Source organism: Crotalus tigris, unplaced genomic scaffold (genome assembly GCF_016545835.1).
Source record: "Crotalus tigris isolate CLP2741 ecotype Arizona unplaced genomic scaffold, ASM1654583v1 scf7180000018553.2237530, whole genome shotgun sequence".
In the NCBI taxonomy this organism is placed as follows: Eukaryota; Metazoa; Chordata; class Lepidosauria; order Squamata; family Viperidae; genus Crotalus; species Crotalus tigris.
The window spans coordinates 914,885-927,153 of record NW_024097074.1 but is presented as its reverse complement, the minus strand read 5'-3'; the positions used below and the strand labels follow the sequence as shown (position 1 = coordinate 927,153).

The following is a 12,269-nucleotide window of genomic DNA, read 5'->3' as shown; positions in this document are numbered from 1 at the left end:
TGTCATAAATGTGAGTCAGTTGCCAAGCATCTGAATTCTGATCACCTGATCTTAACAACTGTCTCACTTAGCAACAGAAACTTGGGGCTCAGTTGTGGTCGTAAGTGGAAGACTCCCTGTACATTTAATCGTAGATGTTTGCAGTTCATTGCAAGAGGTTTGGTCACATGATTGTGGACCCCATCTTGATTTTTTTTGTTTTTGACACACTCACTTCGCAACAGATACAGTGGTGGAATTCAAATACCTGAACGACCGGTTCTCTGCACGGATGCAGGCCTGGGCCTCCGAGGCCTAGAACGGACTTCCGGAAGTGGCATCCACGTACTTCCGGTGGGCCGTTCTAGGCCTGGGAGGCCTCCTTCAGGCCTCCGAGGCCCAGATCGGACTTCCGGAAGTGGCATCCATGTACTTCCGGTGGGCCGTTCTAGGCCTGGGAGGCCTCCTCCAGGCCTCCCAGGCCTAGAATGGACTTCTGGAAGCGGTGTGCATTCAGCCAGTTCTCCGAACTCAACAAAGTTTAGCTACCGGTTCTGCCGAACTGGTGCAAACCAGCTGAATCCCATCACTGCTTACAACCAGTCCATTTCAAGGCCATTGGGCCAGCGCTGCCAAAGACATTCCCGCATTCATATGGCCAGCATGATGTCGCGGAGCGCTGTTACCTTCCCGCTGAAGTGGTACCTATTTATCTATTTGCGTTTGCATGCTTTTGAACTGTTAGGTTGGAAGGAGCTGAGGCGAGGACGGGAGCTCACTCCTGTCGCGTGATGCTTGGGTCTCAAACCTGGGCTGCTGGCTTTCCAGCTGACAAACCCAGCATCTAAACCATCGGGAACTCTACAGTGGTCCTGAAATGTCCCAGAGTCTCAAAGAATTTATATTAGGTTAATGCACAATGAAATAAGTTTTGGCTTCATTCTAAATAAATGGATTGATTTTGCTTCTTAATACAACAAATGCCCCAGGCTTAATGTTCTGAGTGGCAGGATATTTTTGATAACACTCTTGTCGATACAGATGAGACACATATATGTCTCCACATAAAATCTTGACCGCTTTTAAAGCTACTTTTAATTGGCAATATTTCCCTCGCTGTACTTCCTCTGTTGATTATATTTGAATAGGCAGGCCATTCTCCAAATTTAAATAATATAAAGCAGTTAACTGGCAGACCTTAATTCTTCCGGAGTGGGGAGGATCCTGGGTAAATTTATTACTTCCAACTCCAGATAGTTCAGTGAAGTTAAACAAATTGTGTGGCGATTCAGCATCTTCATCTTTGCAAAAATTCTTCAAAGTGATCATTTCAAATCCAGGGGAAGCCGTTTCAGGAATTACCACCCTATTGAAGAAAAAAAAAACAAATTAGCTATTTATTTCAGGTTCTTTGCATAGTTCTCCCAAGCATCTAAAAGAGTATCTTGTGTGTTAGAAATTTTGAGGGGGGCATACGATGATGTCAGAAAAGAGAACTGAAAAAAGTATTTTAATAACTTTTCATGGGCCTTAAGAGGAGGTCTTTGCTGATCTCCTTCCCACTTTTTAACATCAATGTAAACAAAGACATCTGTTCAGTGGTGGGATTCAGCCGGTTCGCACCAGTTCAACAGAACGGGTAGCTAAATTTTGTTGAGTCTAGAGAACCGGCTGAATGCACACTTCTTCCGAAAGTCTGTTCTAGGCCTGGGAGACCTGGAGGAGGCCTCCCAGGCCTAAAACAGCCCGCCAGAAGTGCCTGGATGCCATTTCCAGAAGTCCGTTCTAGGCCTCGGAGGCCAGAAAGAGGCCTCCCAGTTCTAGAACGACCCACCAGAAGTGCCTGGATGCCATTTCCAGAAGTCCGTTCTAGGCCTCGGAGGCCAGAAAGAGGCCTCCCAGGCCTAGAACGACTCACCGGAAGTGCCTGGATGCCATTTCCAGAAGTCCGTTCTAGGCCTCAGAGGCCAGAAGGAGGCCTCCCAGTCCTAGAACGACCCACCGGAAGTGCCTGGATGCCATTTCCAAAAGTCCATTCTAGGCCTCGGAGGCCAGAAGGAGGCCTCCCAGTCTTAGAACGACCCACCAGAAGTGCCTGGATGCCATTTCCAAAAGTCCATTCTAGGCCTCGGAGGCCAGAAGGAGGCCTCCCAGTCTTAGAACGACCCACCAGAAGTGCCTGGATGCCACTTCAGGAAGTCCGTTCTATGCCTCGGAGGTCTAGGCCTGCATCCATGCAGAGAACTGGTTGTTCGGGTATTTGAATCCCACCACTGCATCTGTTGCAAAGTGAGTCTGTCCTCCTCCTCCTCCTCCCACACCCCATTCCCTTCTAGCACTGATAATGTTACCTAGTTGGGTGATGAAACATCTGCAAGAAAACCACCAAGTTCAGAGTCTCCCACCGTTCCACCCTGAGTTTCAAATATCCTTTTCTATCAGTAGTATAAGCGATTATTACCTGGGATTGTATCCTCTGCATTTGGGTGGAAGGTCATTGATATCTTCGACAAATACGAAAATCTCCATTTCAGCAGTCCTCTCATGGGTAGGGCTATCCTCAACACGGATGGTCAAAGAAATATTAGGATGGGTTCTGAGGGGGGAAGCATCACGATCTAGCCGAGCAGACACCAAGACCATACCTGTCACTAAAACAGAAATAAGCTGTAAGAGTTTTCCAGGCACCAGCACAGGCCGAGCATTTGATTACCACACATTTTGATTTATTTGTATTCCGCTTTTATTATTTTTGCAAATAACTGAAGGCAGCGAACCTATCCAACACACCTTCCTCCTCCTATTTTTCCCCACAGCAACAACCTTGTGAGATGAGTTGGGCTGAGGGAAAAAAAAGACTGGCCCAAAATCACCCAGCTGGCTTTCATGGCTAAGGCAGGACTAGAACTCACGGTATCCTGGTGATTGGCCCAAAGTCACCCAGTTGGCTTTCGTGGCTAAGACAAGACTACAACACTCAGTCTCATGATGAGTGGCCAAAGTCAACTAGCCAGCTTTCGTGGCTATGGCGGGACTAGAACTTCCTGTCTCATGGTGAGTGGCCCAAAATCAATTAGCCAGCTTTCATGGCTAAGGTGGGACTAGAACTTCCTGTCTCCTGGTGATTGGCCCAAAGTCACCCAGCTGGCTTTCATGGCTAAGGCAGGACTAGAACTCACCATCTCCTGGTGATTGGTCCAAAGTCTCCCAGCTGGCTTTCATGAATGTATACATTCATAACAATGCAGAGTGGTCCTCTTTTCAGCCTGAGATTTATACAATTGATAACGAGGATGGCCACAGGCAGGGATAGGCAACCTTGGCTCTTTTATGACTCGTGGACTTCAACTCCCAGAATTCCTGAGCCAGCCACGCTGAGGGGAAAGGGAGAGGTTTCCTAGCTGAGCCATGCTGGCTCAGGAATTCTGGGAGTTGAAGTCCACGAGTCATAAAGCGGCCTAGGCCTAGACCAGGGGTAGGCAACCTTGGCTCTTTTATGACTTGTGGACTTCAAGTCCCAGAATTCCTGAGCCAGCATGGCTCAGCTTGAAAACCTCTCCCTTTTCCCTCAGCATGGCTGGCTCAGGAATTCTGGGAGTTGAAGCCCACAAGTCATAAAAGAGCCAAGGTTGCCTACCCCTGGTCTAGGCCTCGGCCGCTTTCTGACTCGTGGACTTCAAGTCCCAGAATTCCTCAGCCAGCATGGCTCAGCTTGGAAACCTCTCCCTTTCCCCTCAGCATGGCTGGCTCAGGAATTCTGGGAGTTGAAGTCCACAAGTCATAAAAGAGCCAAAGTTGCCAACCCATGGCCACAGGTAAGAATCATTAAAGTCAAGATTGTGAAGATGATCAAAGCTGTATTCCTTTTTCACCTATCTTGCAAAGGAGAAGAACTTTGACCTCAAGGCTGTGGCTGCCATTTTGACTTGTTTGACCCCTCTGGCTGTCTCCGTTTATATTATTGCAAAAACAAAATGTGGGAAGGAAAGCAGCATAATCATAATTTCCACCAAGGGCTCTGAATATTTATTAAGATCATGTTAGCAACTACTGGGATGGGACCCCAGGCTCCACTTCATGTGTCACCCCAAAGCATCCCGTGTTCTGATTAAAAACCCAAACGGTGGAGCTGGGATTGTGGTCATTGAACAAGGCAGTCACGTGGGCGCCTCTCTTAATGACCGCAATGAAATATGACTGTAATTCCAAGCTCAGCTGTGATTGTGAGTTATAGCGTTCTTCTGGATTCCATTCAAATCAGATTAATTCCTTACTCGGGTTGATGTAGAATTTAGGGATCCCTTCAGGAACCCCCATGCTATAGCGAAGGCTAAGAATAAAATGTTCGCCATCGGGATCCTTAGCTGTTATATTAGCGACAAATGTTCCCGGTGCCGCTTCTTCACGAATCTTGAAAACTTTCTCTTTCCTATAACAGAAATTAGACAGGACACTTGGATACGTTTGATCCGCTGTCTCTTACAATATTTAAAATATAACTAACACAATGAAGGGTCACAACGTGAAAGCAAAAATTAATTATATGGAGTCCTTGGTGCTCTCTAAGCTTGGTGATTTTTCTTGCAGACGTTTCATTACCAAACTAGGTAACATTGTCAGTGCTAGAAGGAAGGAAGTGGGGTTTGCTCTTAAGATGCACTGAGGATGTTTTCTTCCCTTCCCCGCAGGTACTCCTAGATGCAAAGGTAAGCAGGTACCCCCAGTTTTTCTTCGTGAAACAAAATGGAGCCATGTATAGCTGAGTAAAATTTTAAAAATCTGATCTGAAAGCATCTCCCAGACCTAAATAGTAAGCTTTTAGTAGATATTCTTTTCTACTTACGTGGTGAAGTAAGGAAATTCATCATTCTCATTTATGATATTGACCATCAGGATCCTCCTAATGCTAACCCCAAGGTCATCTGTTATGGTAACATTTAATGTGTAGCTGTCAAAACAAAATCAACACAAACAACAATAGATGTAGGATTGCTCTACCAGCTAAACCGCGCTTAAGATATCAAACCTGATTTCATTTCCTGATTTCTGGATCGTGAATATGATCTTACCTCGGTAGATCTTTCTCAAAATCAAATTCCTTCAAAGTAGAAATGGTCCCAGTTGGAGAAATGGAAAAGAATGTGGAATCTGGACTGAGGGAAAACTGGAAGAAATAATCAGATGCAATGGGATCATTTGTGACAGATGCTGCGAAAAGTCTCGGTGCCGTGACCTTTAACTGGGCGAAACACTGCATCATAGGGCAACAATTTTGAATCAAGGTACTTCAAATGGGCTAATTTACAGAATGTGTTCAAACTCTGTGACCCATAACTCTCAAGGGAATGAATTTGGGGGAAGTTGTGGCTGCCGGACTGCTGCTGAGCTGCTGCTGTGGTCACATGGCCATTTTCAACGTTCTGTGACAGTTTCCCAGCCACTCTCGCAATCCCTTGCTTCCTCCTTCACCCAGCAGCAGCCAGTTACCTGCTTGTTGAGGAGGGAAGAAAGGAAGGAAGGAAGAAGGGAAGGAGGAAAGGAAAGGAAAGGAAGAGAAGTGAGGGGAAGGGAAGGGTTCCTGCCTGTTGGGGTAGTGCTACTGTTGGATTTTGGCAGGATTTGGGGGAAACGAATTTTCTTAGCTTATGGTTGTTATTGATTGTTTACTGTCTAACCTCTAGGTTGTCCTGAGTCATCCTAAAACAGTGATGGCGAACCTTTTAGAGACTGAGTGCCCAAACTGCAACCCAAAACCCACTTATGCATCGGCGAGTGCCAGATGGGTGTGGCCCATTGACTGGGTGTGGCCAATTGGGTGGGCGTGGCCCATTGGGTGGGCGTGGCTGCAGTAGTAATGGCAGACTGGGTGGGACTAAAAGTTCAATCAATTACAACTTTGCAAGATCTTTTTTTTCCTGCGAGAAGTTGAAATTGACTAATTGAACCTTTTTTTTTTTTTGCACATGGCGGCGGAGGCCTAAAGCGAAAAGGTTTTATAAAACCCAGCTGAAAGCCTAGGACTGGGGCGACGGTGCGCGTGCCCACAGAGAGGGCTCTGAGTGCTACCTCTGGCACCCGTGCCATAGGTTCGCCACCACTGTCCTAAAGGGACATCTATTTATAAAACCTCCAAATTAAATAGGGCAGGTAGAGTTGGAGGGTGGAGTTAAACATGCCATCAGGTTAGAGTTGTTACGCTGCTACAAACGGCCTTCTTGAATTCCATTGACCCATATCTGGTGCCAATTTAGTACTGAATTTTTGTTGACTAGATTCTTGTGTATAGGCCCGGACAATACAACCTTTTTGAATGGCAACTTAACATGTGGTCCTGATCCTTGCACCTGACAAGCAAAACCAACAGCAATTCTTCCATTTAAAGCCTAGAGCCAGTTTGGGGTAGTACTTAAAGTGTTGGGCTAGAAATCAGGAATTGATAAGCTCTAGTTTTTCCTTAGATATGAAAGCCAGATGGGTGACTTTGGCCCAATAACTCCCTCTCTCCCTCCCTCCCCCCCTCTCTCTCCCTCTCTCTCTCCCTCCCTCCCTCTCTCCCTCTCTCTCCCTAACCCACCTCACAAGATTGTTGTGGAGAAAACAGGAGGTAAGATTATTAGGTATGTTCGTTGCCTTGAGCTGATCAAAAACAAAGGTGAAATAAAAATCAAATAAATACATAAAGCTGGAGGGTAAACATTCCATTGGCCTGGCTCTTCCATTTCACATAACTTTGACAAATTGGTTTCAAAAGCTCCGTTGCACAAGTGCAATATAACATGCGGTACGCAAGCCTTTTGTTAAAGGAAGGTTTCTGAGGCCTGAATTTAGCAGAGAGTGATTGTCATGGATGTTAACATGAGTCGAATTCTACTCACCTCAACTCTTCTAGGCGATGTCATTTCCGGATCCCCTGCGTAAACTTGATAAATAACTCCGGGTGGTGTCCTTTCCAAGATGTAGATGACGACGGCTATGCAGATAAAAGTAGTATACATTAATTTGAAGGAATTAAAACTGTTCTAGGAAGCTGAAGCAACAGCTTTTGTCTGGAACAGTGGTTCTCAACCTGTGGGTCGGGACCCCATTTGGGGTCGAACGACCATTTCACGGGGGTCGCCAAACAATGCAGTCCGCCATTTTTTCCCCCTTTTCCTTAGCTGTGCTACTCCCTTTTATTCTATTGGCTTTTGAAAGCCAGTAGAATAGACTCTCTTGAACAGAGTCTAATTCTATTGGCTTTCCAAAGCCAATAGGAGTTGTCCAGGCTGTCTCTGCCCTGCTGAGCCCACCAAAAGTCCCATTCTGCAAATGGTGCTGCACGTTGAGTAGTCCTCAACTTACGACCGGTTGGGGGTTGCGGCATTAAAAAGGTTGAGAACCACTGATCTGGAAAGAGCTTCTTTTTCCATTACACAACTTGGATTCTGGGTTTCGTGAGCCGGTTTCTCTGTTCTTCAATAGTTATATGTCACTTTGACCCTGTTCTTAGCTCCCTGTCGCGGTACATTTTGAATGCAGTGCTTCTTTATATGTAATTGGTTATGAAAGAACGGAAACCAGCTGACAGCAGTACAGATAGCCCTCGCCTTACGACGGCAACGGAGCCCAGCGTTTCTGTTGCTAAGCGAGACATTTGTTAAGTGAGTTTTGCTTCATTTTATGACCTTTCTTGCTACAGTCGTTAAGTGAATCGCAGCAGTTGTTAAGTTAGTAACATGGTTGTTAAAGTGAATCTGGCTTCCCCATTTGTCTTGGCTGGTCAGAAGGTCCCACAAGGGGGAATCCCATGACCGCAACCGTCATAAATACCAGTCAGTTGCCAAGTGTCTGAATTTTGATCACGTGACCAGAGGAATGCTACAACGGCCGTAAGAATGAAAAAACAGTCCCAAGTCGCTTTTTTGACTTGGAACGGTCACTAAACAACACTGTTGTAAGTCGAGGACTACCTGTATGGCAAAACTCTGCTTTTAAACCAAAGCCGCTGCCTTACTTTGATTTGCCAAGTTGCCTTGAAACACCGGAGGTTCATTCACATCGGTCACTTGGACGGTCAGAACCTGTAGCTCCATGGCTCCTGCAGAATCAGCAACAAGGATCTGCAGGTCAAAGGCATGGGGCATGGTTTCATAATCTAGAACGGGGTCTCCTGTGGTAACCACCTGAAACGATAAACCAAAGATAAATTATGAGACGGGGGAATCAGGTTTATGTTGCATTAAAATTTGTGGGTTTAAATTTAGGGCCCTTTCGACAGCAGCTTTGTCTCTCCTTTCTAAATGCCTACAAAGCTTATGATTATCCTGAAATGCTGAAGACATGCAGGAAATAATAATAGTAATAATAATAATAAGGATAATAATAATAATAATAATAATAATAATAATAATAACATCAAGCACACTGAAGTCAAGAAAAAGATTAGAGGTGAATACATCAAGAGAGTGAAGAAGATCTTAAAGTCCAAACTCAATGGAGGAAATACCATAAAGGCAATCAACACCTGGGCAATCTCAGTCATTAGGTACACAGCTGGAATAGTGGACTGGACTCAAGCAGAACTAAAAGCAATGGATAGGCAGACCAGAAAAATAATGACAATGAATCATGCCCTTCATTCACGCAGTGACATTGATAGACTTTATCTACCAAGGCAAATAGGTGTGCGTGGAATGCTACAAGTACATCAGATGGTTGAAGAAGAAAAAATGGCTTTGGAAGAATATCTGAAGAACAATGATGAAGATGCACTGAAATTAGTATATCAGGAAGGCTTACTAACTACTGGAGAGACCAAACTGGCCTACAAGAAAGACCAAATGAAGAACAGAATAGAGGCATGGTAAGACAAAGCACTACATGGCCAATACATGAAAAAAATAGCTGGGAAAGCAGATAATAATAAAACCTGGCAATGGCTAAGAGCAGGAAAATTGAAGAAAGAGACCGAGGGACTAATTCTGTCTGCACAAGACCAAGCCTTAAGGACAAATGCATACAAAGTCAAAATTGAGAAGACAGCAACAGACAGTAAGTGCCGCCTATGCAAAGAAACTGAAGAAACAGTGGACCACGTGGTAAGCTGTTGCAAGAAGATTGCACAGACTGATTACAAGCAGCGGCATGACAAAGTAGCAACAATGGTGCATTGGAAGATCTGCAAAAAATATCAGTTGCCTGTAAGCAAAAACTGGTGGAATCATAAAATAGAGAAAGTCATAGAAAATGATAAAATTAAACTGCTCTGGGACTTCAGAATTCAAACAGACAAGCACCTGCAACATAACACCCCAGACTTAACAATTGTCGATAAGAAAGACAAAAAAGTCTGGATCGTGGATGTGGCAGTGCCTGGAGACAGCAGAATAGACGAGAAAGAACTGGAGAAGATAACAAAATACAAAGACTACAAATAGAAATAGAAAGACTGTGGCAAAAGCAAGCAAGGGTAGTACCAATAGTAATAGGCTCCTTGGGTGCAATCCCAAAACAACTGGAGCACCACTTGAACACCATTGGCATTGACAAATTCGCTATTAGTCAATTGCAAAAGGCAGCCTTACTAGGAACTGCTTCCATCCTGCGACGATATCTGTAATACCATCGAACATCCACATCTGCCTATCCCAGGTCCTGGGTAAGGACTCGATAGGTAGACAAAATGCCAAATCCAGTCTGAACATCTGGCTGACTGTGCGATGATCAATAATAATAATAATAATTATTATTATTATTATTGAAGATCTGGTGGGACTTTCGAATACAGACAGATCGCCATTTGGAACACAACATGCCAGATATCGCAGTTGTAGAGAACCAAAGCGTACAGCTGATTGATATCGCTGTACCAGGAGATGCCAGAGTCGAAGAAAAAGAACTGGAAAAAATTACAAAATATCGCGAGCTGGCCATCTAAACTGCACAATTATGAAACGTGTAACAGTGATACCCATTGTCATCGGGGCACTGGGAGCTATCTCCAAAAACTTTGCAAAATACATCAAGAAACTGCAGCTTCCTTCAATAACTCTAGAAATGCTACAAATAAACTGTGCTACTCGGAAGATCTTATATTTTAAGGAGGTGCCTGGTTGACACCTAGGATGCTGGCAGCAACCCGTGTCAACTATCAGCGCCAGTTAATTTGAATGTTCAGTTGACTGAGGTTCACGTCTAATGAATAATAATAATAATAATAATAATAATAATAATAATAATAACAACAACAACAACAGTTAACAACTGTATTACTTAGCAAAAGAAATTTTGGCCTCAATTAAAGTCGTACATTGAGGACGACATGCATCTGCTTCCAGTTACCAGCCACGGCTTCTGCTGCAAAGGAAACACATACCTGATAGTGAAGTGGAGATATGGGGTTGATCCGGAAAGCTTGTGTGAGTGGATTTGAATTGATGATTAAAGGATACTCAGGCGGTATTGAAATGTCTGGCAACAGATGTGGCGTTAAGTTGACTCCAAAAGCATGCACCAGGGTCCCAGAAGGTGAATTTTCTGCAACGTTGCCCGTTGCAGGTAAATCAGAAAAATTGAGGGTTTCTCCCCCTGTAGATTGTGGACGAAGGAAAACAGGCGTTGTTGGGGAGCATTATTTCAAAGTGCAAATTACTCAACGTGTATACTTCCCCATTAAGGAGAAGCAGCTACGTTTACAGGGGTGTCTGTGGGGTGGTAGATCAAAAAAAATCAAGATGGTGGCTGCCGTTGTGAAACCTGGCCCCGCCTTATGCACAAAAAAGGGGTGTGTGGCTTTGATTGCATGGTTGAAGCCGCCATTTTGATTTTTTTTTTTAACTCGCTACCAATGTTCCTCCCGCTGTTTCCTCTTCTAATCTGTGTGTGAGGGCATCTATGGAGGTGGAGGCAGTCAATTTACAACAGTTCATTTAGTGACCATTTGGAGTTACAGCGGCACTGAACAAAGTGGCTTATGACCGTTTTTTTTTACACTTACAAACATTGCATGTAACCATTGCAGCATTTCCACGGTCACGTGATCAAAATTCAGATGCTTGGCAACTGATTCATATTTACGACGGTTGCAGTGTCTCGGGGGCGTCACGTGTTCCCCTTTTGGGACCTTTGGACAAGCAAAGTCAACGGGGGAAGCCAGATTCACTTCACAACGGTGTTACTAACTTAATAACTGCAGGGATTCACTTAATGACTGTGGCAAGAAAGGTCGTAAAATGGGGGCAAAATATAACAACTGTCCTGCTTAGCAATAGAAACTTGGGGGTCAATTGTAGTTGAACTCTTACAGCCAGGCATACGGTAGATCAGGGGTCTTCAAACTTGGCCCTTTTATGACTTGTGGACTTCAACTCCCAGAATTCCTCAGCCACCGTGCCTGGTTGAGGAATTCTGGGAGTTGAAGTTCACAAGTCATCAAAGGGCCAAGTTTGAAGACCCTTGTAGATGATAGATAGATGATAAATAGATGATAGATAGATAGATGATAGAGATAAATAGAGATATAGAGAGATATGTATGGGAGAGAAAGATAGATAGATAGATAAATAGATAGATAGATAGATAGATAGATAGATAGATAGATAGATAGATAGATAGATAGATCAAAGGTCTTCAAACTTGGCCCTTTGATGACGCTGGCTGAGGAATTCTGGGAGTTGAAGTCCACAAGTCATCAAAGGGCCAAGTTTGAAGACCCTTGTAGATGATAGATAGATGATAAATAGATGATAGATAGATAGATGATAGAGATAAATAGAGATATAGAGAGGTATGTATGGGAGAGAAAGATAGATAGATAGATAGATAGATAGATAGGTAGGTAGGTAGGTAGGTAGGTAGGTAGGTAGGTAGATAGATAGATAGATAGATAGATAGATAGATAGATAGATAGATAGATAGATAGATAGATAGATAGATAGATAAAAGGTCTTCAAACTTGGCCCTTTGATGACTTGTGGACTTCAACTCCCAGAATTCCTCAGCCACAAGCAGGGGTCTTCAAACTTGGCCCTTTGATGACGCTGGCTGAGGAATTCTGGGAGTTGAAGTCCACAAGTCATCAAAGGGCCAATTGTGAAGACCCCCTGTGGTAGATACTCCAAAACTTCAGTTTACCTCAGTATCTCTCATTTGACATCTTTTACATATTTATCCCAATCTCAATGCCCCCAGCTTCACACCCTCCAGGAAATTTGGAAAGCACTCATTGGCCTCAGAAAGGATGACTACCAGGCCAACATACCTGAAGGGCTTTGGATGAATAGTAAGACAACTATTTTTCTACCTTTGCTATT

At 44.1% G+C, this 12,269-nt stretch overlaps 1 protein-coding gene across 6 annotated transcripts in view; it reads right to left on the bottom strand.

Moving 5' to 3' along the window:
- The window catches only part of CDHR3 (cadherin related family member 3), a 34,949-nt gene that overhangs the window by 14,000 nt on the left and 8,680 nt on the right, over positions 1–12,269 (bottom strand). For 5 of the 6 annotated variants that reach the window (XM_039354463.1, XM_039354460.1, XM_039354462.1 and 2 more), the window contains exons 3-10: positions 10,334–10,545; positions 7,973–8,141; positions 6,855–6,949; positions 5,049–5,143; positions 4,823–4,927; positions 4,254–4,408; positions 2,441–2,630; positions 1,177–1,345 (exon numbers count right to left, since the gene is read on the bottom strand). In XM_039354463.1, coding sequence (XP_039210397.1) covers positions 1,177–1,345; positions 2,441–2,630; positions 4,254–4,408; positions 4,823–4,927; positions 5,049–5,143; positions 6,855–6,949; positions 7,973–8,141; positions 10,334–10,545 — 1,190 coding nt within the window. The remainder of the gene's footprint in view (positions 1–1,176; positions 1,346–2,440; positions 2,631–4,253; positions 4,409–4,822; positions 4,928–5,048; positions 5,144–6,854; positions 6,950–7,972; positions 8,142–10,333; positions 10,546–12,269) is intronic. The other variant, XM_039354464.1, reaches the window with a different exon arrangement.